The following is a 24,869-nucleotide window of genomic DNA, read 5'->3' as shown; positions in this document are numbered from 1 at the left end:
AACCAAGTAGTATTTGAATCAATATATAGAATTATGAAAGCATTTATCTCCTGAATTGGCAGAAGTGGTAGTTCCCAGCTCTACAGGATTAAACTAAACTTTAAAGTAGGCAAATACTACTAAGTACTAATTTACGGGCCATCGAGACATCTAACTATATTCGTTGAAGGTCTTTGTAAGCGATAATTTGGCTACAGTCAAATAAAATAATTTTAAAAAAACTATTATTTATTTTACATCGAATTTGAGATAGTAGAAGACATCATCAAAAGTTACACGTGACTTTATTTTTTAAGTACTAAGTCTGCTTTCAGTGCCCCCAATCGTGGCCAGGCTGTAGAAAAAGTCCCACCAGGTAGTCGACCCTCTCGCAGCAGTAGCAGCAGTAGCCTCGGCCCTCCTCCGCCCTCCACCATAATTATTGCTCTCTCTCATCTCCAACCATATACTTAAAACATGGTTAAACGCTCGTGGAGCGGGTCTCAGCAACCTGAGATTTCGCAGAAGCCAGAGCACCGAAGGCGACTCTCAGGCTCAAGCTCAAACTCCTTGAATGCGAACTCACAGCGATCACCAGACGACGCTCAATCTTCAGGAAAGGATAATTCGCCACCGTCTGTAACATCGAATGGAATGAGACATGGTAGCAACGAATTTTCAGGAAATGGGCGTGGTGTGCCGATATCCAAAATTATTCATACTGCGTCTGCAAGTGCAGGAATTGATGATGGCGATATGGTGCCGGTGACCACAAGAAAAAGCACTGCTTGCCCCGCATGCCGGAAGCAAAAGGTAAGATGAATTGAGTTTGACCATTCTTATAGAGAGGCTAACTTTCGTGCTAGATTAAATGTATAATGGAAAATGATTTACCTCCATGCAAGCGCTGCGCCGAACGAGGAATAATCTGCTCTCCAAACAAAACACTACAAGGTCTCATGAACGAACAAGCTCACTGGAATACTCGCATGCGCCGAAATTTTTTGAGGATGGAGTCTGCGTTGAATGAGGCGCGAGCTGCGTTGTCTCTTCCGCCTATCTTTGCAATAGACGAATCCGCCACGGCAGACGAAGAAGCAAAAGTCAGAGAGAGTTCAGAAATGTTAAAAGAAAATGGTAGAGGAACTGTAGGCAGAGAAGCCGGGGAAGATGAAGGGCTTGATAATGCCAATGTCGTTCACTTGGGTCCCGATAACCTTGCATCAGCACCAATTAGATCGCTCTACGAAGTCACTCGCGCCAACCATAAACTGCGACGCGCAAACGGAGGCACTCATCCTGATGGCGATGACTATGATTCTGTAGCGGCGGCAAAACTTCAAGACGACCTGAATTTACAAGCGAGCGGTCTTGTCATTGAGCCTGATTTTATAAGCCGCGGAGTTATTACTCTTGCTGAAGCGGGTCAATTGACGAAAGTGTATTTAAGTAGACTGGATCACTTTTTTTATGGATATTTGCAAGAATACGCGGACTTCAATGCGATAAGAAATACGTCTACACTTTTGGCTTTAACAGTATGCGTGGTGGCGAGTCAACACGATCCCCTAGGTTCAGATGTTTTCGATAAGTTGTCTAACGAATTAAGAAATCTTGTTTCGAGTTTGTTGTTTAGGCCTCGGTTAGGATTTGAAGATATCAAAGCTCTTTGCATGGGTTGCTACTGGCTTGCTGATATAGCTTGGATGTTGACAGCATTAGTTGTGCGCAAGGCAGTCTCGATGCAATATCACATGGCGCATCTTTCTCAACCGACAACTAATCTTGACGGATTCAAAAAATCACAACTTTGGCTTTTAATATACCTTTCTAACGAGCAAATTTCAATCTTGCAAGGCGCCCCTAGCGGAGTGGGCCGCGATTTTGTGAACTGGGAGGCACATATGAGCAGTTCGTATTCTAGCGAGCCTGATTTGCGACTAGTGTCGCATATCGACTTGTTGTTGATATTTTCACGGGCTCGTGAGTTATTTGGCCTTGATACGACAAAGCAGATTCCACGAATTCTGATTCCTCAATTGCGAGATTTCAATATGCAAGTGGACAGATGGGGCGCCGCATGGTCTGGCAAACTTGCTCGGAACAAGCAGTTAGGAGATTTTCCCAGCGAGGCAATAAAAATTCATTGGCGGTTTGCGAAATTTTATATATGCTCGCATGCGTTTCGAGGATTAACAGTTGGATCTACGAGTGGAACGACCAGTCGAAATGATGATCCGTCACAGCCGATTGCGAATCAGCATGTCACATTATCTAGAGATTTGGAAGATATCGCAGCAGCGGCGATTTCAACTGCATTTGACACTTTACATTTACTATTGGAATCTGACGAATTGCAAGCGTCATTGGTAGGGATGCCTCATTATTTTCACACAATGTTTGCGTTTGCTGCTGTATTTTTATTGAAGGTGGCTACGAGGTACTCGCTGCATGTGAGAGTCGATATCCAAGCTGTTTTAGAGATTACTGCAAAGGTGGTGCAGGTATTCAGAAAAGCTCCTTGCACTCGTCAACATTTAGTAAACAGGATATCACGCGGTCTTTCGGAAATGCTGGAGCGAGCCCAGGCACAATATGCTGCGGCTAGTGCCGCCGCCACGGCTGCGGCTACTATGGCTTCTGTCGCTGCATCCGAGATGTCATCCCCAGCTGCAACGACGACAAATAGCAGCGCTGAGAGTGGGATGATAATTAACGCGCTGATGCAGCATCAACAGTCTGGAATGGAGGAATACAGTGTTGAGGCGGCCCTGGCTGAGAGTGCGCTGAGTAATGCGCTACCTCATCTGGATTTGGAAAATTTTGATTTTTTGAGCAGTATTCCACCAAATTGGGGTGGGGAATTTGATGTATAAGTCAATGTAATATAAAAATAATATCTGACTTATTTTTTTTTTGGTTTTTTGAATTTTTTTATGACAAGTTTTATGATAATGTATTGAATAATTTCAGGGTCAAATTAAGCTAGGGAAAGATATTGCCTCTTTTAGGTAGGTCTATTGAAATTATTTCCGTTTATTTATATGCCAACCGTAGTAGAACCCCACAAGAAATGAAATAGAAAACATAAACGAACTACAAATAATAGTTTAATTCTTGTAAAGCAGCACTCGACATGGGCAAATACTGGTGGAACACCTCGGTCTTCTTGATGGAAGCCTCGAGCTTATCTCTGACTTCAGAGGCATCGGCAACAGGCTTGAAACCCATGATACCAGCCTTGACCATCTCACCAGCAGCTTTTTCGTAAGTGTTTGATGCGCCAGCGCCCTTATTGATAATGTCGGTGAGAAGCTCGAGATCTAGACCGACGAACTTGGCAAAAGCCATGCATTCACGAGTAGATGCAAGCTCGACACCAGCCATCAAGTTGATGATGTCGTCGACTGTGATGCCGTACTTTCCGGCAGCAGTCGAAGCAGTCAGTTCACCAACAAGGGTAGGTGAGGGCATAAACATGCGGCAAAGTCCAGCGTCATCTTCTTTGGCGTAGCCAGCGTGGCAGCCCTGAATGTAAAGCTGCTCGGCCATGTTGGCGAGGGGAAGAGGGAAGAAGGCAGCCTTGGCGTGGTTGGTAACGATAGTGGCATCCTTGAGAATGATGGTCGTAGCAGAGTGCACGGTCAAGTAGTCGTTGGCAAGCATGTGAGGTCCACGGTTCTCAAACATCCAGCTTCGGCCGATGGACTTGCAAACCTTGTCGTAAACCTCCTGAGTGTTGAGACCGGCGGCGGCGGCAAGACCCATAGCCTCGGAGGCCATGATGATGTTTGTAGCGGCCTGGTGTTGATGACACATCTTTGCAACCTGACCCATTGAGATCCCGCCTTTGATACGGTAGAGAGGATCAGACATAGCCTTCAAGACCACGTCGGCGTTGTCTAGATCTTCCTCAGGGCCGGATGAGAAGATGGAAAGAGTTCCTGCGGCAGCACGGATCGAACCACCAGAGACCGGACAGTCCAAAAGCTTCAAGTCTGAGCGACCAACTGCGTCAATGTGCTCTCTTAAAGTGCTAAGGTATGCGGGAGGCACGGTCGAGCAAAGGATGATGGTCTTTCCCTTGTCCATGGCCTCGACAGCACCGCCGTCAAACAGAACAGAGTCGGCTTGCTTGTCGTTGACCACCATCAAAATAAGAAACTCTTTACCTCTAGCAGCCTCTGCAGGCGATTTAGAAGCTGTGCCGCCGGCGGCCACAAGCTTATCCATCAAGGGCTCGTAGACATCGAAACCCTGGATGGGGAACTGTTCTTTTGCTAGGTTGCGAGCCATACCGCCGCCCATAGCACCGAGGCCGCAGAAACCGATAGTAGGGAGAGTCGTGACCATGATTGACTGAGAAGAATTGGATGTGTGAAAGTAATTGGCACAGCACAGCAAAAGAAAACTGAGAATAATAGCAGTTTAGTATGAAACAGATCTCGGACGGCTAGCGGCTTCTTCGGTCGACAGACCGAGCGATAGAGCCGCACGCGATAGCACGCAGCCGGGCAAAGCGCCGGCGTTGGAACACCAGCTCCGCAATATTTGTAAGTGCTGATTTAATATAAAACGATAGAGTTCGGCTAATTCTGGAGGCAATAGAAGCTGTTGGACTGTGTTTATCGGGTAATATTACGATCTTAGTCCAGAGTCGTCTATACACGTTTGTTTTCTTTCTGGATCTACAGAACTGAACCGTCTAGTCAGTGTCAGTATCTGCAGCCTTTCCGAACAGGAGAGTGAGTGTAGGCAGTAATGCATGTATGGTACTCTCTTTCGCATATGGACAACAGTCAAGAATCTATCATCGTCATCGCAACGGGTAGAAAGTAGGTCATCTGACAAAAGCATGACCATCCCATATTAGCTTCTTTTGACCCTCCGTTTTCAGAGAAAGAAAGCCCTGCGGAAGGAGCGTACCGCACACCGGACACCTGCCGTACTCGACCGGGCAAACTCCGAGTCTGTTCCAACCCTAGTCCTTGAACCCTGAGAACCCTAGAGCTGCTGCACACTGATTTCGTGTCACTCCATACAGTACCCCACGCTGGGGAATTGAATTACCCCGCATTGTATGATATGCCAAGTCTTCACATCTAATATAGGATATTCCGAACGCTGTATATGATAGAATAAATACCCTTGAGCCGGCACCAATGCATTTTACTGCTATACCATTCATTTTTTAATATCGAATATAATGCTGATGTTTGGCCGTAATGATGCCGCAGCTACAGATGATGTCAACAATGCTGCGGTAATTTTTGATGAAGAGAAAGTCGAGGCCCAAGAACAGTTTGAGCATGGGCCTATCGATAGTCTGGCTATCCCGGATTATCGTCCAGGTACTGACGAAGAGAAGAGGCTCGTAAGGAAGATAGATTTGTTTCTGCTGCCTACGATTTTCCTTATGTACTTTCTGAGTTATTTGGATCGTATTAAGTGAGTTGACTATGCTTTCTGCTATAGAATTATACTGACAGTTTTAAACATAGTGTTGGAAATGCGAAAGTTGCAGGAATGATGGAAGACCTCCAACTAGACTCAAATCAGTACTCTATCGTTCTCGTGATCACCATTGTTTTCTATGTCACTATGGAAATCCCAACAAAGTATGTACCGGATTTTTTTTTTCTAACATGAAAAGTTCTAACCTGCTGTTATAGTATGATTCTCTCCAAAACTAGACCGTCGATTTTCCTGCCAACAATCATGCTGTTGTGGGGAGTTACTACCTGCGCAATGTCACAAGTGACTTCGTACCATCAGCTCGTTGCATTGCGTGCCATCGTCGGCATTTTCGAGGCTGGATTTGCTCCCGGTGTGCTATTGATGTTTTCGTCATGGTACCGGCGATCAGAGCAATCTCTGCGATTTGGAATCTACATCTCAGCTCCGGTTTTGGCTGGCGCATTTGGTGGCCTGATTGCGGGGGCCATCACTGGAAATCTGGAAGGAGCTCACGGGATCGAGGGCTGGCGGTGGCTGTTTATTGTTGAAGGCGCAGCTACTTGCGGTTGGTCGTTGGTATCGTACTTTACCCTTCTTGACTTTCCCGCACAGTCTCGATACATGACTACTCGTGAGCGTGACCTTGCTCTGGCACGACTACAATATGAGGCACTCTCAAACATGGATGATGACACGCCTACGATATCTCACTTCCAGGCACTCAAAATTGCCCTGACTAGCTGGAGAACATTGCTATTTACGTTCGGATATGCTATCCTAAACACAACCTCGTCGCAATCGTACTTTTACCCCACCCTCGTCAAGAGTCTTGGTTACACCGAAACTTCAAAAATCCAGTACATGACAGTTCCAATATACGCTGTTGCATTCGTCGTTAATCTTGCTACATCATATATTGGCGATCATCAGCTTCACAAAAAGCGAGGCTACTTGATCGCTGGCTGCATGGGTGTCGTGTGCATCACCGGGATTCTAATCACGACGATTTACAACAACGTCGCACGCTATGTGTTTATGGTGCTCATGTGCTCAGCGGTCTGGGCGGGTACAGCCGGATGCCTAGCCTACGCGTCTTCTTCTTTCGGATACATGGAGCGCGAGGCGCGAGGAATTGCGCTGGCATGTATGAACGGAATGGGCACGGCGGCCACTATCGGCGGCTCTTTTCTTTTTCCGGAGAAAGATTCGCCAAAGTATATTATGGCGTTCTCAGTTGTGAGTGCGACTAGCTTTGTAGGAATATTTGCATTTAGCGCTTTGCAAATTCTTGTTACTAGATATTCTCCATCTAGATAAGTTCGGCTACTAAAATATGCCAAAAAGATAATATTGATAGCATTAATAACAAAATAAATATTTACAGTCGACTCAGGCATGAGCAGCCTTCCGACAAAAAATAACCTTGTGGGCCAGCTGATCAAGACGCTCGCTCACCTCTTAAAAGCCCTCGGAACTGCCAAAAGCAGACTGAGTCAAAGCCACATGATATGCGAAATCCGTTCCTGACAACGAGAGTTTACTCGCACTCTATACTGACTAGTGCACCTTTGCTGTGCATCTTCACCCAGAATAGCGTCTTCTCACCGAATACCCACATGCCCCCCCTGACAAAACAGAAGTTGGCGGCGACGCCGCCGACAACTATCTTGCCAATGAGCTTGCCGGAGGCATCCCAGACATGAATGCCATCACCACAGCCAGAGTACACATTTCCGGCTTCGTCGCATTTGATTCCGTCGGGGATTCCGGTATCGCAAAACGCAAAAGTCCTGCGATTGGAGAGCGTCGAGCCGCCAGCGTGTGTGGTCACGTCGTATGCGTAGATCGTAGCCTGCTTGCGCAGATTCGTTGAGAATGAGTGACCATCTCCGGGACCGGCGTGCGCCTGCACTGCGCCGGTATCGGTGACGTAAAGAGTTTTATAGTCCGGTGAGAAGCAAAGCCCATTGCACATCTCGAATCCGTCTGCAAGACAGTAGATCTCCTTTGTGGCCGGCACAAAACGATAAACTTGGTTGGGAAGAACTGGCGGTGGTCGAAAGGCCTGCTCGTAGCCATAAGTTGGATCGGTGAACCAGATATCGCCGGTCGGATGGTGAATGACCACATCATTCACCGAATTGAACTCGCGACCATGAAAATTGTTGATCAACACTTCAGAAGTGCCTGTCACCGGATCCGAAAGGACAAGAGCAGACGAGTGCGAGCGATCACCCTGCGAGCAGTACAAAACACAGTCCTTATATGAGCATGCGCCGTTGGCCTGATATACTTCGGGGTACTCGACTTTTGTGATCTTTGAGTGGTTGTCACAATCAACCGCATAGCAAGCAATCGGGTCAGATGTCTGAAAATTGGCAGTGAAATAAACAGAATTGGTTCGTTTAACATAAACGCCAGCCTCATGCGCAAACATATCGTCAGCGCGATGTTCGACGAGCTCAATTGCGGCATCATTGCCAATAATATCGGCAAAAACAGGGTCGTAGACAACAAACGCTGGCTCCAAAGGCTTTCTCACGGCCTTTGCGTAGGAGATATCTGTCGCAGCCCTAATGCGGTCAACATGAATGACAGTCATGATGGATTGAGTTGGTGAGTTGATGAGGATATCGTAAATTTGGAGCCTCTGGCTGAGGTTTATACGCGCTGTTACATCGATTGCGGTCTTTTCTCCGCAGGTTAGCCTCTTTCGCCAGAACATTAGAAGTTTATGCCGTCTAGAACACAGCTCTAAATCTTAACTATTTGTCCGGCATATACCCGAGTCATCGGCAATGCAGCCGAGTCAGACCCTGCTATTCTGGGCACAATCAAGCGTCCCCACAGAAAAACTTTCCATGTTCGGGGCCCCGCATATGCGGCCGAGACAAAGTTCCGGTGGATCAAGAAAACTTTAACTGCGGCACTTGAGCCGATTCAAAAGACATAATAAAAGGCTCCACATCTCGCCTTGTCCCCCGATTCAGGGTACCTGTTTTCGACACTAATTCACCATGGAAGCCGACAACCGCGGATCCCCCACCTTTTTGCGCCTCAAAGGCCAGCCCCTGCTCTACGCCGTTACGGCTTGCTGCTCGGTGTCGTTCCTGCTCTTCGGCTACGACCTTGGCTTCATGGGCGGACTCACAACAAATGTAGAATTCTTGGAGACATTCGACAACCCAAACTCCCAGCTCCTCGGATTTCTCGTCTCATCCTATGAGGTCGGAGCCATGTTCGGCGCTCTAGCGCAGTTCGCGGTCGGAGACTACTTTGGTGGTCGCAAGCCCAACAATGTCATTGGTATCTCAACCTTGATTATCGGTGCTGTTATTCAGACTTCTTCGTTTTCGCAGGGTCAATTTATTGCTGGTCGTCTTATTGCTGGATTTGGTCTTGGTATTGTCACCACCGTCATTCCTATTTGGCTCGCAGAATGTACCGTACCGAAATCGCGCGGCCGCATGATGGCCATGCAGCTGTCTACTATGATTCTTGGTTTGATCATTGCAAATTGGCTTGACTACGGTATGGCCGAACATCATAGTGGATCTATCCAATGGCGTCTTCCTTGTGCCTTCCAGATAGTCTTTGCTCTGCTCGTCCTTATCTTTATTCCGTGGTTACCTGAGTCTCCTCGTTATCTTGCCTCTGTTGGCAAACATGAAGCAGCTGAGCATTCTCTTGCTGCCTTGCGTGGTGGATTCCCCGACGATCCTGAAATTTCATTTGAATTCAAGGAGATTCAGTATGCTATTGCTGTCGAGTCTGAGGATGTCGGTGGCTGGTCAGATGTCTTCCACGACAATGGTATTTCTGGATTTACTCGTGTTGCGATTGCCTTTTCTGCCAACTTTTTTCAGCAGATGTCTGGTGTCAATGTGATGTCTTCTCTTGGACCCTATGTATTTCAGAACTCGATCGGTATGTCTGCGCACAATGCTATGCTTGTCTCGGGCGGTCTTCAGGTCTGGTACTTTTTGTCTTCACTATTTCCTTGGTACGCAGTAGACAGATTTGGACGCAGAAAACTTTTCATGGCCGGTTCTATCGGCATGTTTTCGTGTATGACTCTTTCCGCGATTTTTGTTGGTATCGACAAAAAGGGAACTGGCTACGCCGCGGCTGCAGTTCTGTATCTTTTCCACACGTTTTTCACTCTTGGTTGGCAATCAAATATGTGGATTTATCCCTCTGAGTTACTTCCATTGAAGCTGCGTCTACGTGGTGGTGCACTGTCTGTTGTATCGCAGTGGATGTTTACTTTTGTGGTTGTCGAGATTACACCTGTCATGATTGACAATATCGGCTATAAGTCGTATATAGTCTTTGCAATTTTCAACCTTTGCACGCTTCCGTTGGTGTACTTTTGCTATCCCGAGACAACTCGTCAACCTTTGGAAGTTATCGACTTGCTGTTTGGCGATAAAGAGGATGGAACTCGCCCCACTATTTTTGAGGTCGTTCGCAACTCCAAGAACAAGGAGTTCGTGAAGAGGATAGATGAGCAGTTGAAGGAGAACGCAAGACTTAGAGATGAGAATGAGAATATTCTAGATGAATCAAAAGCGGAGATTCAACATGTTGAAAAGGATCCCACAGAGCAGGCATAGACGTTTCTAGTTTCATTTTGTACAGGGCAGTTGGTCCTTGTATCAATATATCATTTGCATTGGTTTACCATAAGTAATACCTGTTCTATTTTGTCCTTTGGTCTATACATGTCATCCATGAGAACAAGCCGGTTTTTGTTAATGTCGACTACAGAGAACAGAACTAAAAATCAAAACACAGCATCACCTAATTTAGCAGCATACAACATGAATAAATTAATTACTGGAAGGCCTATGTCGAATGGTAGTGCAGACGCGAGACACTGATCATTTTAATCGGCGCTAGACCCGCAGGTTGATGATTGACTCGCGAACCCTAAATAAAGACCAAAGTTAAAGTTTGCTTCCTTTATTGTTGCTTCGACCCCGCAAAATGCTGTCAGTACAAAGTCACGTGTACATTGACTCGCTAAGTTTACTAGATCGTAACTGCTCAAGCTACAATCTAGGCAAAAGAAAATAAATAATATATTGTATAAATGCGGCCCAAAAACCGAGCTCGTATCGGCAAAGGTCCGCATTTCACATTTATATAGACCGGACAGGACCCCTCTGACCGCATCTTCTCTGCACATAGTCCGAGTGATATCGCTATCGGAATGGCAGATCCAGCATCTACTCTTGCTCCTGAAAATGTAGGCAAGTCTCCTTCCTATCTCGGGTTAAAAGGTCAGCCTCTCTTATATGCCGTCACATTCTGCTGCTCCACCGGATTTCTGCTTTTTGGATATGATTTGGGATTTATGGGCGGATTGACCACCAATGAAAAATTCTTGAACGATTTTGGCAATCCACAATCTACCTTTCTCGGATTTTTGGTCTCTTCTTACGAGGTTGGTGCAACGTTTGGCGCTCTTTTTCAGTATTGGATGGCGGATTATCTGGGTGGTCGCAAGCCTGCCAACATGATTGGGCTTTCGATTGTTATTATCGGTGCAGTAATTCAAACCTCATCTTTCAGTCGCGCTCAGTTTATTGTAGGACGTATTGTGGCCGGATTTGGCCTCGGTATTGTCACAACTGTCATTCCTATCTGGCTTGCTGAATGTACTGTCCCCAAGTCGCGTGGTCGAATGATGGCCATGCAGCTGTCGAATCTTATTATTGGCCTCATCATCTCCAATTGGCTGGTCTATGGAATGTCTTTTCATGAAGGGTCTATACAGTGGAGATTTCCGGTCGGATTTCAAATTATTCTGGCTCTTTCTGTGTTTGGGTTTCTTCCTTTTCTTCCAGAGTCTCCTCGCTACCTTGCGTCAGTCGGAAAGAATGAGGCAGCAAACCATGCCTTGGCGGCATTACGCGGAGGTTGGCCAGATGATGAGCACATTCAGTTTGAAATCAAAGAAATCGAATACGCTATTTCGGTTGAGTCTGAAGAGGTTGGAGGCTGGTCTGACGTGTTTCGCGATAATGGGATATCTGGTTTTACTCGAGTAGCTATTGCTTTCTCTGCGAACTTCTTTCAGCAGATGTCTGGTGTCAACGTTATGTCTTCTCTTGGACCCTATGTGTTTGAGAACTCGATCGGTATGTCCGCGCACAATGCGATGCTTGTCTCGGGCGGTCTTCAAGTCTATTATTTTTTGTCTTCACTGATTCCTTGGTGGGCGGTCGATCGCGTTGGCCGCAGAAAGTTGTTCATGATCGGATCTGGAGGAATGGGTGCGTGCATGATGTTTTCCGCGATTTTTGTTGGTGTGAACAAAAAAGGAACAGGTTATGCCGCGGCTGCTGTGCTCTATATATTTCAGACCTTTTTTACAATGGGATGGCAGTCAAACATGTGGGTTTATCCCTCTGAGCTACTTCCATTGAAATTGCGCCTCCGCGGCGGTGCCTTATCAGTTGTGTCACAGTGGCTATTCACTTTTACAGTTGTCATGATTACGCCGGTGATGATCACCAACATAGGCTATAAGTCGTATATAGTTTTCATGGTCTTTAACTTTGCGACCATTCCTGTCATATACTTTTGTTATCCTGAGACCTCACAAAGACCACTTGAAGTTGTTGATCTTCTTTTTGCTGATCGGGAAAATGGTAGACGGCCTTCTCTTTGGGAAGTGGTTAAGGACTCTACCAGCAAAGAGTTTGTTGCCAACATTGAAGAACAACTCAAAGAGGGTGCACGCTTCAGATATGAAAACGGTGATGTCATCGCTGAGGCAAAGGAACAAGTTCATCATCTTGAAAAAAACAACGCAGTTTAGCCGTCATTTGTTTGATATAAATTATTTTGTCCGTTTATTATAAATTGCAGTTGTAATGTCAGTTGCTACTAAATCAAGACAGCGCTTAGGAATGCCTAATTTAGGAAACTCAATGTACTGCCAATATTAAAAATGGTAGGGAAATATACATATTTGGAAAACCCTAGACTAAATTTCGTTTAGCTCTGCACGCACCATTTTATAGTAATCCCTATCTCTCATTCTTTAATTTAGGAGTTAGCCAATGAGATTACATCCTGAACATTATCTTCGTTTAGGTAACATAAAGCAAAAAATAACAAAATAACAAATTGCCCTCTGATATAATAGTCGGGGGCAATAAACCCTACTGCCAAACCGAGCTACTACTGCCTAAATTCGAATGACGGAGAGTGAACTGTATTGGGTAGGGGTATGCCGCTAAATAGATTGATGATTAAACCATATTGTCCATGCAACAACTAGTTTACAAGTAGCCCTAAAGTATGTGATATGCCATTGATAACGACACTGTCTAATAGCAATACTAGCATTTCAACTGCAAAAGAGTTCAAAGATCAGAAAAATTATTAATATTCAGAGTCCATGCGCTCTGCAGCTTTGATATGACTAACATTTATTACAAGCGAGGTTGCCTCTGCGCCTTGAATAGTGAGCTGATATTCACGTGCGGGGTAAAGTGAGTGTCCTGAAAAATCCAGTCCGACGTCACGGATGTTTTCGATCAGGGCTGAAGTTGCCTTGGGACTTCGGCCAAATTCCATTTCGTGCGAGCAGCGTAAGGATGACCTCAAAACTGCAAAAAGACCAAAAAAAAAAGCCCTAGTCACCATGACTACAAAAGTATTTGCTTCTCTATTTTTCGAGCTGCGACTATTTACATTATTGGCATTCGCTTCGAATAGCATAGATAAGTAGGAAGAAGCGAAAACGATGGCGGATGAGTGTATTATTTTAAATTTTATTTTAGCATTTATATACTCGAGTAATAAAATTAAACAGCTTTCTCCGCTGGAAGACTCTCCGTAGTATTCTGTGCTGGAGGACTTGCTGCGGTATTCTCAACTTGAAGTGCGTCCGGCTTCTCTGTTGTACCGTCATGCAAGTCGATCAAAGCATTATGCTCATGATCAAAGAAAATCTCCCGCTGATAAATAGCCACCTCATCTTGGTCTCCAAACAAGGCTGCAATTTCTTCTAATGGCATGCCTTTGGTGTCTGGCCAGAAGAACCACATCGCCACCGAGCCTAAACCCGCGGGAATTATCAACGCAATATAAAACTTCCAGCCGATAGAACTATGCAATTAGTTAGTTTGAGAAGTATACTAACAAATGAGAGAATGGGCATCATACTTTAAGGCAGTTGGAGCAGATTGAAGCCATACAATACCCATGAGTGAGAGGAATGAGACACCCAGGCAAACGCCTTTTGCTCTAATATGAGTCGGAAACAGTTCGCCGAGAAAAGCATATTGACATCCTATCCCATTAGTAAACTTTTCCTCGACGTATTATAAGAACATAAATAACTTACCATCAAGAAAAAAAGAGTAAAAAAGTTGAAAAACAAAAAACATAGCCACGGCCGCTAGCAGCGCGTTCTCGTTATCAGAGGGCACGAAGTTTGCAACCAAGGCAGCTTCAACAATTAACGTGGCAGTGCAGCCGGCAACTCCAACAGCCAAAAACTTGTTTCTTGGGAACGCATCAATGAATGGGATAGCAATAGCATTTGCCCCTAGGGTGAAAGTAAGCCATGCTGCAGGGTACAACAACTGCTTAATAGGGCTAAAGCCTAGCTGCTTATATAGAGATGGTCCATAAAGATTAATCACAAGGACGCCGGAGCATTGAATGATACCAGTAGTACCCATGGCAAAAAATGCGCGCTTGCGATAAGACGGTTTACGGAACATATGAATCCAAGAACTATCAAGCGTCTTATCGATTGCAACCTGCTTTTGAATTTGGTATAGCTCTGCCCGCGAGTATTCATTGTTGTCATCTTTAGGATCCCAGTGAAGTCGATCAAGAACGGCGCGTGCCTCGTCAACTCGATCTTGCATGACAAGCCAACGCGGACTCTCTGGTAGCCAATACAGAGATATCAAAAAAAAAATAGAAAATGCGCATTGCAGTGCTATGGGCGGACGCCAAGTATTAGATCCGCCAGTCTTCCAGAAGTAGAAGCCAAAGCCAACCCAACCTTGAATCATGTAGCCAACCATGAGCGATATCGCATGTATATCGACGAGGGCGCCGCGCCAGTCGACCGGGACGACTTCACCCATCCATAGCGGCACTGCAGCGGCAAGCATAAATCCACCAGCTCCGGCAAAAAATCTGAAGACAATAAACTCGGCAACATTTGTGCTTCCGGTCATGACTGCACCAGAAATAAGACATAGTAGGCCAGCTACAGCCATAGCAGAACGCCGTCCATATCTATCTGCAAGATTCGGTAGTAATATTGTACCTATGCAGCCACCAGCTTGGAAAAGGCCGGCCATAGTCGACTGAAGTGCAGTGCCATTACGCGGATTTGCAAGATCAAAGTACTCGATAAAAGATGGCTGGCCTGTTCTGATTAGTCTATGATAAGAACAAGTGAAAATAGGCAATATCACTTTAACTAACCTAGAGTAGATCCAATAATGGATGCAGTATACCCGTATGTTAGGGATCCCAATCCCGCGAGAGCACAGACCAGAGTGTTGTAGGAATTCAAGCGACGGCGGTATGTGCCATCTTCTTTGAGAAAGATATTGAAGTGCATTTTGCTGTTCTATTTGCAACCTGCCGTTTGCGACAAGTAGACCAGGTAAAGAAAATCTATGCTTTTATGTAATGCTCATGGATATTTATAGTTTCAGTAATCTAATTGAGTTGCATTATACTGCACAATGCGGACAATCTTTGACAGCCTGGATTGTCGCAAACGGCCAAAACGACGTATAAAAGATATTTATTTCCGAAATTGTTCCGCTTGATATTCCGCGCAGAGATCAATCTACATTGTCAATGGACGAGTGATCTTTGTAGGTAGTGCGGGGTATACCAAAAACGCTAAATTCACCTAACCTACTGTGCGGAGAAGCAACCGCTTGAAAAAAAAATAAAAAGCGATTCGCGTGCTTATTTTTATCGACGTCTAGCTTCCGGATACGGTATTTACCCCTAATATTAACTAACGTTTAACTAACGCCAAATCAGCAACAAAAATTAATAAATTCGTATGTGGATTTTCAGTCATGGTTTAAGTGAACCCCTCTACCCCACCCCTTTGAACCCATTTAGTGCTCATTGCGTGTTAGAATCACATACTGAGTCGAAATACGACTTCAACAGCTGGTTATCAGCCTATCTCAAATTGTTGGAACCTCTTAACATATAGTCGAAGGCCTTTTATTTACTCACCCACCATAAAAATGACAATACTGTTGAAATATCTAAGAAACTCGTGTGCTCGCCTTGTAACAATTGAGTATTTTGCGAGACACCGTAGTGATTGAGTATATGATACCCAGTCAAGAGAAAAAAAGAGATAGCTATATGTTCCCGTCTATAGTGTAAGAAACTATTGTATCTTTTTTTAGCTGCTCAACTTAGAGAAGACTTGGCCTTGTTTTACGCTTGGAAACAATTAGATCAATATAGATTCAGGTGACGCCAAACAGGGCGCTACTATGAATCCCGATTAAAAAAAATGGGCCAAAAAAATGATGCTTATGGAAATCAAGTTCATAGATAAACCCCTGGTGGTACATCAACAAGCAGACACTTTTTCATCTCCTTTCGGTAGGTAGAGGAAACTTACGCGGAGTTCTCTACCTCTCAAATTATGGCGGTTTGAGGATAATTGTTACTTTAACCATGGCCCAAGCGCCGCGCTAAGCTCACAGTGAAATTTACCACCTTAAATTAAGAACCGCCCATTCTAATGGTCAAGTGTATCTTCTGTGCAATTTTTATCATATGGTTATGTTAGTAATGTGTGAAGCGAAGCATTTGAAAAATTCTTCTATTTTTAAATCAACAAGTCACAAGATATTAAAATCGCAGACGGCGCTTGAAGATAACATATCGGGGTCAGGTCGCACCAGCAAGCAGCGAATATTTCCGGCTACTATTCGTATAGTAGTGGCACCAGTGACAACAAATCTGAATCAAGTATGGAGCCGTATGTCACTTAGATAAGAAAGTGATACCCTCCCACGTCGCCAACTCCTCATCTAGTGACCGTATAGCAGATTATTCGGACAAAGAACCTTTCAGATTTATTATATCAGTACGCTTAAGTGTCTTGAGACCGATTATCAAACAGAATAACTGATTCAAAGAGTTTGTGGAATTAACTCTAAGTTATAGATGAGGTTAGCGATAGATTTTGACTTCTCACGATTATCCTTTAGCCCGCAGATATGTTGGAGATCTTCGACACACTGAGTTAAATGAAGTATCTCTTTAGAATTGATCATCTGCCTAGTGGATCGTTGATCTTTAGGATTGCTGTGTCTATCGCAGCATTGAAAGATCTCCACTGTTGAATGTACTTCTTCATTGATATAATAGAAGTGATTGAGATTCAATTATAGATTGTGGTACGTATGTTTAAAATTGTCCTAGTATGCGGTGAATACAGTGGAATCGTAAAATTCTGCTTTGCTTCATAAAAAATCAGACTCCAAAAGGTGTCTTCTTTCTAGCTTTAAACATTAGACTTTCTTCTGCAGCAATTCGGGCCGTCTATAATATCAGAATCAAAGATAAAAACTACGCCTTTCCCCAAACTTCCCCTTGTCTACAGCACAGACAAACTTCAAATCACAGTCCCCTTCATCTGCTTCCGATCAACATTATAGTTCTTCCACATCGCAATAGCCGGAAAAGCAAAACCCATCGACGCTGCTGCCGCAATGCAGAGATACTTCTGACTATAAGCCCAAGCATAATTAATCGCCTCTCTGGTCTCCGTCCCAGGCGGATATAGCATCTGCACCGCCGATCCTCCAACATATATTTTTTTGAATTCCGCTTGCGTCGAGGCAGGAAGAGACTGAAGGAGTGCTCGCGGGAACGCATTCGAATAGATCGCAACTGCGACCGCGTACCCTATCGCGCCGCCTAAACTTGCTGCGAGACTTATAATTGCAATCATCAGCGGGACTCCATCACGATCTGCCGCTGCCATAACCGACATCTCGTTTCCAATAACCAGGGTGCCGCCTCCAAAAGCGATAAAAATCTGGCTCATCACAAGATATCCGATCTTACTTTGAGACCCACGGAAATGAATCATCAAACCGGCGCCTAGGGTCATTAATGGCGCGCCAAAGTATAGGCATATATTCTTGAAATGCTTTGTCTGACGAATCCAAATTCCAAAGAGTACCGCCCAGATAGTCGATCCGACGCCGTAGATCTGGGTCATGTATCCTGTCTTTGACGTGTCGAGGTTATAAACCACCTGCACATAGTAATAAAAATACTGATCCCAAACGTAATAATTAAAAAATATCAGAGCAGACAGGATACAAGCGCCAACAACCGTTCGCTTTTTAAACAGTTCCCATTTGATAAACTGAGTTGTGGCAAAAAACCTCTCCCATATCGCAAATACCGGGAACAGCAGCACTCCAATGACAATCATGACAATGAACGTAGCAGAGGAATATCCGCTCAGCCCATACGTCACGAGACTGAACGGCAACAGGACAAAAACGAAAGCCGTCATGAGAAGAAACGCGCCGACAATATCAAACTCATGCAAATAATGCACAAAAGACTGTATCGTCGTCCGGCCTCTAGAATCCGGAACGAAAAGATGCAACTTCTCCGCCTTGCGCTGATAAAGCTTAAACACAAGCGCGAGAGGCACAAATACAAAAAAGAAAGTAACTGCAAAGCATCCATACGACCATTGCCAGCTAGAATGATCAACAAAAGATTGCGCAATAAGAGGTCCAACGAACGCCGTACATATTGTCGGCGTCCCAATGAACGCGTACGCAAACGCCCGATTACGAAGTCCCGACGCATCAGCAACAAATGTTGTTAGTATGAGATTCAACGCAGTATATCCAACCCAATACAGTGTATATCCGGCCGCAAACCCGTTCGGTCCAGTGCATGACGCGATCACGATAAGACCTACGACAAAGACCATGAGAAATGTCAGCAAACCCTCGGCACGACCCCACAAATTCAGGGTTTTTGCTATAGGGAGTTGTAAAACACCGCTTATCACTGATGAGAGAATGAACGACCTGGATATTTGAGGTGCTGACGCAAAATTTGCGTATGCGTAATAAATTATATTGTTGCTAATTGACGATTGCAAAGATAGTAGGAAGAAGCATAACCAGATACTACATAGCATCACGTTAGGGCATTCTGTTGAAAAACCATTGATTCTAAAGCCGGTTAAATAAATATGACATACCAGGCATATACAGCATATAAAGCAGTCTTTGACCAGACCAAAGCCGCTGCTTCAGCCTTCTGAACTCCAATCTGCGCCCCCTCAGTGATCTCATCAGGATGTTCAAGTATCTCTCTTTCAGTTTTCTCTTCTAGATTCAGTTTCTCTTCACGTTTGACATTCGTTTGCTGTTCAGGGAGAGAACCTGTTCGTATGCTGGCGGCTCCTTTAATATGGTCGAAGTCGATAATGCATGAAGGCATTTTGATGATCATGCACTTGTCAAGCCCTCATTCCTTACGTTCATCAAAAATCGATAAGACAGAAATTCTACCACAAGAAAAGAGGCACAAATCAGGCCGCCCATAAAAATCATGGCAAGGAGCTAACACTCTAGTCCCAGTCCGGTTCCACCCCACCATCTCGAAATTTGCGCTCATTTGCGCAAATTTCGTCTGACAGTAACGTTAAGGTCGAAAAGTCGTTCAGCAGTATTCTATGACGAATTGATTTCAAATATTTTGTAGAAATTATACATCTTTGACTGTTACCAAGAGGTAGATTTGTATTCATTCCTTCATTTGTTACCAATTGCGCTTTTTTGAATGGCGATTGATGTGGGGACGCAAACGTATTCTGAATGCCGCACCGAATACATATCAATGCCATCTTTCAGGGGAGTACGAGCTCGCGCCAAGAGGGCAAGAAAGGCATCAGCAGCATATATGTAAGAACTGAGCATATGTATGATTATATCATAATGTTGTGAAGCAAAAAATCAATTGTATGAAGGGTATCATGTAGACTCTGAGCTTGACACGGATCTCAAGATTTAAAGACTTGATTCTCGATTGATATAAAACTTCGTTAAGGATTTCTTCAACTAGTCTTTGAAAGCCTCTAAGGTCATGTAGCCATACGTAAGCACTCCTTTTTCAACAATTTAAACCCAACGAGCGACCAAATTTGACAGATCAATACAGATGCATCGCTTCTCCAACCAGCCGACCATGAACGAAGCTCGGACCTAAGCTCTCAGGTCGACGAAGATTCTAGCCCGGCCGTTACAGAAAATCTCGATGGCTAAAGTTGCTCTCTGCACTACTGGACGGAGTGACAATGTGTGCTATAAAAACACTGGAGCTTTATGATCCAGCGTATGCTTCTACTAGCCTGAGATTGTTTTGGGGGTACTGTCAGTACAGCATGCGGAGTTAAAGCGCGATATCAATTCGATGTGTACATGCTTATCACTCTGAACTCATCTGTGCGCCAGACGAAAGATAGTGCAACAATACTGGACATCATATAGAAGCAGTGGATATACCGCGATCGATTCAAAGCACAGAACTGATTGATCCGATACAGCTGGATATCCGTGGCGCACCACTAAAACTGTTTGCGGAAATAATAAGGAGTACTCGACCTAAGAAAGGCATAATCTAAATTGTTGGCCGTATGGTCTGTGTATAGGGCAGTGATCTGCTCATCTGAGTCCGAAATCCAAACTAACTTGTTGGCTGCAGCGTTACAAACAAATTCAGACTAGGATAGATCCCATTGATTCGCCAAATGTCCGAGTATAACTAATGGTTTATCTATCACCTCTGAAACGAGGGAGTTTATAGCTGTACTCATCACTGTTAAGTAATACGCGAGATTTCTGGGAGGATTGAAATAATTTTTCTCATCGACCAGGTGGCAGCAACGATTATCGGCCATAACATGTCCGCGATACAGAAACTCGGAAATATTTGGTGCTAGTAATTTACATAGAGCAAATTTGGAAGAAGAGGATTCACACGTGAAAGCCAGTAATTGCTATAGAATCGCCTTCTAGTGAAACTCGGTCTTTAATCTCGGCCTTTTAAATATGCCGTGAAAAAGATGTCCGAATATGCCTGCTGTCCACACAGACAGCACGATAGGACTTCTACAATGGACTCATATAAGAAGCAAGGTTCTAGCTTGAAATCGTCATTCTTGAACATTATGCGATCATTCCTCTTTTTCACCACTTAGTGCTAAATGTCTGCTACAAATGCACCCAATCTTGCCACTGTGGCGCCTATGGCCAATAACTCATCTGAGCTAGGCACCGAGAAAACCATATCTGAATTCCCTGAAGGTGGCAGTCGGGCATGGTTAGTGGTACTCGGAGCCTGGTGTGTCTCATTCTCAACATTTGGATACATGAATGCATATGGGTATGTGCATTATTTCTAGTTGATATGACAAAGGGCTAATAGTAGCGTATCAGTGTCTATCAAGACTACTATTCTAGCAGTTTCATGTCAAATAAATCCTCATCGTCTATTTCTTGGATTGGATCCGTCCAAGTCTTCTTTCTTTTCTTTGGAAGCATCGTGGGTGGGCCACTGTTCGACCGACATGGCGCCAAAGTAAGCTCCCACCCTTTTTTCACCCTTTTTTATTGCTTGCTGCAAAAGCCAAAATACTAATGAGATTTTTATGGATAGATAGTTCATTTACCCGCAATTGCTGTAGTCCTTTCGGTCATGATGACATCGTTATGCAAGAAATACTACCAATTTATGCTTGCCCAAGGTATACTCGGAGGTATGGCCTCGGGTATGTTGTTCGCGCCAGCCATGACATGTGTCAGCCATTATTTTCTCAAGAAGCGAGCAGTGGCTCTCGGTGTTACTGTTTCGGGATCATCAATGGGAGGCGTGTTGTTCCCCATTGCCCTGACCAGAATGTTGAAAAACAGCTCTCTCGGATTTGGGTGGTCTGTTCGAATAATCGGATTCATAATCTTCTTCATGATGATCATCTCTGTAATCGCCATTAAAGAGCGACTTCCAGCTTACCAGGGAACAATTTTCCTCTCATCAGCTTTCAGTCATGGTCCATATGTACTTGTCACATTGGGTATCGCTTTTATGATGTGGGGCCTTTTTACTCCTTTCTTTTATTTGCCGGGCTATGCCAAGGCACACGGAATGGAAGATAAGCTCTCGTCATACCTCTTGTCCATTCTCAATGCTGCTTCAGTTTTCGGCAGAGTCATACCAGGTATGATCGCAGATAATGTTGGCCGATATAATGTCCTGATCACCACCGGCTCGTGCACAGGTATTTTGCTACTTTGCTGGATAGCAATGACATCAAACGCGTCGATATTTGTCTTCGCGGTTTTGTATGGATTCTTTTCAGGAGGCATTGTGTCCCTTATGTCTTCGTGTATAGCGCAAGTAACTCCTGTGTCGAACCAGATTGGCACCTATCTCGGTATGTCAATGGCTATCGTTTCAATTGCTGGTCTTACCGGAACCCCTATTTGCGGCGCATTGCTGCAAAATTTTGGGACATACGCACAGACTGCAATTTTCAGCGGCGTCGTAGTTTTGTTCGGAGCTTTCCTGGTAGGTACGGCAAAGCTGCAACTGCAAAAAAATCTGTTTGCCAAAGTCTGAGTTTTGTAGAATTTATTTTGATGTCTTACGCATTTGGTATGATTCCCAGATACTTCTCTTGTCGCCTATGCGTCGAGAAAATTGTTCGAACATTCAAAAGATTAAAAATGATAATCTCATTTCAAAATTCAATCATATCTAGATTTCTTGCATAAATCCTTAATATTATATTTTGATTACAGTAGCATCCTAACAAAATTGTATTCAATTGAGCAAAAGGTCGAAGTCAAAATCGTCGTTCATGAATTCAAGCTCCTCTGGAACCTGAAAAACATCATCAGAAAAGAAATATAGCGACGATCCGTTGTGAGACATACCAGTAAATTTAGCAACTCGTTCACATCATTGGGAGCTGACTGTAAGATTGCGTCTGTTGCCTGTCGGATTGGGTCTCTATGGCGACAGTAGTCAATAACTAATTTTATAGGCCAAATCAAAGAAATATTTACTTTGAGTCATAAATTTTCTCGATAATTGCAGTCTTCATCAGCCTAGAAACTCGAACGACCCGATCTGCTGCTTCCTGTCCGATAATTATGGAGAACTGCGACGCCATTTTAGATTTGACGAAACTAATGACCATGGCTAATAAATAGTACTCGTCGAGACCATGTAGTGTCGCAACCGTTTGCTTCTCCAGAATAAGGAGCGCATTTTCTGCAATCCCGATGAGCAGCTCCGCAAATTGTGGAAGTGCGTTGAGTGTGGCGGAAGCCTCGTCTAAGAATCTCGACGAATGAGTTCGCTATTATAACACGGGGCAAATCCCATTTAAACTCACATTTATACTCACCAGTAGGTCTGCAGCTTACATAGATCTCGTGACATATATTGATTGCAGCAAGAACCAAGCTAGTCTTGCAGCCAACGGCGGGTAAGATCTGTGCCTCTATGAGCTTGGTATAATGATCGATTATTATAACAGCCGAGTCCAGTCTCGCACGTCGACAAACCGCTGAATGGTAGGACTCTTCAGAATGAATTGCAAATGGAATATGAAGAAGAATCATGTATTGCTGGACGTAAACACTTAGCATCCTCTTAACATAAGTTACCGTCTGTTGTTCTCTTGGACCCGCAAGCGGATTATTCCAGTCTGGTATTTCGGAAAGTGCACTTGACAGTTGTTGCCCAAGAACTTGAATTTTGTCCAAATCGTCACGTTCAAGACCTTCATTTATAAAGGTACATATTTCTAACCTAGCCTTCAATGATCGGCGTAGTAGAACCTGGAAAGAAGAGTCAGTCCAAGTAGTTAAAGGCACTTGCGTAGGGCTATCTTTAATTGACTCTTGGAGCTGGTCATCATTGATGTGTAGTGGTGGCTCAACACTGAAGTCACTGTATTTGACACTTGGAGGCATCCCGCGCTCAACAGAGCATTGAAGTTCAAGTTCGATAGCTGTCGTCCAAAGGCGCCGACGCATCTCGCGATGATACGGTGAAATTTTTGCTGTTGGACTGGGCTCCCGATGGTACCCCGCTGCCATAGTCAATCGGACAAAAGTCCCCGCAGACGTCCACAGAGAACTCTCTTGTATACAGTGTGCACGCTTCGCGATGAGCAACAAGCAGTAATTTGGTAATAAGTTTGAACAACGAGGATATCTATTGATTGAATAGCTCAACCAGGTTTCAGCTGTATCAACCCAGGATACTGCATGCGCGTGTGCGGTCTTCTTTGCCATCTCGTCAATACATATTTCGGGACAAATGCTTGCGGCAGCAGCCATCACGAGAATAACCTGCACGAAGAAAGAAGGATCTGTGGAGGATGGATTTTCCCAATGCCGATTATAATCAAGTAAAAAAGCAGGTACATTTAATACCCGATGAGCTCTCTCAAATCGATCAACATAAAGTTGCACTAATGAGTCCGCCACATGTCTGACAGGAATCAAATTGCTTGGGCTCTTCTCGCTTATAGTTACGTTGGGCGAGGAACAGTGCCAATATTCATCATTCAGACGCGAATATATCTCGTCTCGGAGTGTGTTAATTGAAGGGTTTCCAGCTTTGATCTGGCGGATATGAGCTCGCAGCCCGGGAAACTACTTTGAACTTAATAAAATGTGTGAATCAGTCGAGTAGTCAAGTCGTACCTGTTGATAAAAATTAAGATGATAACTGTACCCGTAAAATTTCGTAAGTGTCCCCTGACCTTTCAGATATGTCATGATGTCTCCGTTGTATTGCGATGAAATCAGACGTGAAGGCTCCCCATGCGCCTCGCGTGGCGACAAGGGGATGTCTCTGTTGTCATCTACACTATTTGAACGTTCTTCAATGATCTTGTCACTCTCAGTTGGTAATATCTGGAATTTATCATCGCGATAGGTACACTGATCTGCCTTTCCTCCTTTCGCGCAGCGACTGCAAGCAGGATATTCTCGCCCACATTTGAGCTTGCGTCCGTAGCATTGAATACAGGCCAATGCTGGGCGCCGCTTTCTAGCGCCTGGTCTAACTACCCGCTGCGATCCCGTTTGTGCTTTTGGCATGACTGAATCTACAGGAAATAGTGATTAAAACGCGTCTATTTGATATCTGATAAACGGTGGGGTAGAGACCTAGGTTCCTTAAGGTAAACATCAAAAATGTCGGCTTTTTCGTTATCCCGGCAATTTCGCACACCAATGGTCATAAAGGCCGAGCTTCCAACCCTACTACCAATGCAGGGGGTTTAGTAGGGTTTAGTAGGGTTTAGTAGGGTTTAGTAGGGTTTAGTAGGGTTTAGTAGG

The 24,869-nt window shown here is 44.5% G+C and overlaps 10 protein-coding genes across 10 annotated transcripts; 5 read left to right on the top strand and 5 right to left on the bottom strand.

Moving 5' to 3' along the window:
* Positions 1 to 339: 339 nt before the first annotated feature.
* On the top strand, positions 340 to 3,063 carry V2V93DRAFT_370391 (uncharacterized protein). The gene is made up of 2 exons (XM_066910261.1): positions 340 to 792; positions 846 to 3,063. The coding sequence occupies exons 1-2, from the start codon at positions 457 to 459 to the stop codon at positions 2,853 to 2,855; spliced, it is 2,346 nt and encodes a 781-aa protein (XP_066765169.1). The 5' UTR covers positions 340 to 456; the 3' UTR covers positions 2,856 to 3,063.
* Positions 2,909 to 4,401, bottom strand: V2V93DRAFT_370390 (NAD binding domain of 6-phosphogluconate dehydrogenase-domain-containing protein). The gene has a single exon (XM_066910260.1). The coding sequence runs from the start codon at positions 4,330 to 4,332 to the stop codon at positions 3,076 to 3,078; it is 1,257 nt and encodes a 418-aa protein (XP_066765168.1). The 5' UTR covers positions 4,333 to 4,401; the 3' UTR covers positions 2,909 to 3,075.
* Positions 4,402 to 5,078: 677 nt separating this feature from the next.
* V2V93DRAFT_254717 (major facilitator superfamily domain-containing protein) lies at positions 5,079 to 6,863 on the top strand. Its single transcript, XM_066907129.1, has 3 exons — positions 5,079 to 5,427; positions 5,481 to 5,597; positions 5,652 to 6,863. The coding sequence occupies exons 1-3, from the start codon at positions 5,186 to 5,188 to the stop codon at positions 6,751 to 6,753; spliced, it is 1,461 nt and encodes a 486-aa protein (XP_066765167.1). The 5' UTR covers positions 5,079 to 5,185; the 3' UTR covers positions 6,754 to 6,863.
* Positions 6,499 to 8,163, bottom strand: V2V93DRAFT_370388 (putative lactonohydrolase; the record flags this gene model as incomplete). The annotated part of the gene is made up of 1 exon (XM_066910259.1): positions 6,499 to 8,163. A coding segment is annotated over one exon (1,190 nt), but the record flags the coding sequence as incomplete, so codon positions are not given.
* A 270-nt stretch (positions 8,164 to 8,433) lies between these two features.
* Positions 8,434 to 10,282, top strand: V2V93DRAFT_370387 (putative hexose carrier protein). Its single transcript, XM_066910258.1, has one exon. It carries the CDS (start codon positions 8,454 to 8,456, stop codon positions 10,050 to 10,052), a length of 1,599 nt encoding a protein of 532 aa, XP_066765165.1. The 5' UTR covers positions 8,434 to 8,453; the 3' UTR covers positions 10,053 to 10,282.
* A 225-nt stretch (positions 10,283 to 10,507) lies between these two features.
* V2V93DRAFT_370386 (sugar transporter STL1) lies at positions 10,508 to 12,431 on the top strand. Its single transcript, XM_066910257.1, has one exon. It carries the CDS (start codon positions 10,652 to 10,654, stop codon positions 12,263 to 12,265), a length of 1,614 nt encoding a protein of 537 aa, XP_066765164.1. The 5' UTR covers positions 10,508 to 10,651; the 3' UTR covers positions 12,266 to 12,431.
* A 670-nt stretch (positions 12,432 to 13,101) lies between these two features.
* On the bottom strand, positions 13,102 to 15,453 carry V2V93DRAFT_370382 (general substrate transporter). Its single transcript, XM_066910256.1, has 4 exons — positions 14,905 to 15,453; positions 13,802 to 14,845; positions 13,621 to 13,747; positions 13,102 to 13,563 (listed from the first exon to the last, which is right to left on the bottom strand). The coding sequence occupies exons 1-4, from the start codon at positions 15,041 to 15,043 to the stop codon at positions 13,260 to 13,262; spliced, it is 1,614 nt and encodes a 537-aa protein (XP_066765163.1). The 5' UTR covers positions 15,044 to 15,453; the 3' UTR covers positions 13,102 to 13,259.
* Positions 15,454 to 16,775: 1,322 nt separating this feature from the next.
* Positions 16,776 to 19,114, bottom strand: V2V93DRAFT_254437 (uncharacterized protein). The gene is made up of 2 exons (XM_066907127.1): positions 18,710 to 19,114; positions 16,776 to 18,635 (listed from the first exon to the last, which is right to left on the bottom strand). Exons 1-2 carry the CDS (start codon positions 18,961 to 18,963, stop codon positions 17,087 to 17,089), a joined length of 1,803 nt encoding a protein of 600 aa, XP_066765162.1. The 5' UTR covers positions 18,964 to 19,114; the 3' UTR covers positions 16,776 to 17,086.
* A 1,449-nt stretch (positions 19,115 to 20,563) lies between these two features.
* Positions 20,564 to 22,414, top strand: V2V93DRAFT_254655 (major facilitator superfamily). Its single transcript, XM_066907128.1, has 3 exons — positions 20,564 to 20,895; positions 20,949 to 21,090; positions 21,169 to 22,414. The coding sequence occupies exons 1-3, from the start codon at positions 20,717 to 20,719 to the stop codon at positions 22,126 to 22,128; spliced, it is 1,281 nt and encodes a 426-aa protein (XP_066765161.1). The 5' UTR covers positions 20,564 to 20,716; the 3' UTR covers positions 22,129 to 22,414.
* Positions 22,231 to 24,629, bottom strand: V2V93DRAFT_397929 (fungal transcriptional regulatory protein, N-terminal; the record flags this gene model as incomplete). Its single annotated transcript, XM_066912546.1, has 5 exons — positions 22,231 to 22,392; positions 22,446 to 22,521; positions 22,578 to 22,848; positions 22,910 to 24,179; positions 24,231 to 24,629. 5 exons carry the CDS (start codon positions 24,627 to 24,629, stop codon positions 22,333 to 22,335), a joined length of 2,076 nt encoding a protein of 691 aa, XP_066765160.1. The 3' UTR covers positions 22,231 to 22,332.
* Between the last annotated feature and the right edge of the window lie 240 nt (positions 24,630 to 24,869).

Source organism: Kockiozyma suomiensis (genome assembly GCF_038497685.1).
Source record: "Kockiozyma suomiensis strain NRRL Y-17356 unplaced genomic scaffold V2V93scaffold_8, whole genome shotgun sequence".
NCBI classification, from domain to species: domain Eukaryota; kingdom Fungi; phylum Ascomycota; class Lipomycetes; order Lipomycetales; family Lipomycetaceae; genus Kockiozyma; species Kockiozyma suomiensis.
This window is presented reverse-complemented; position numbering and strand designations above follow the sequence as displayed.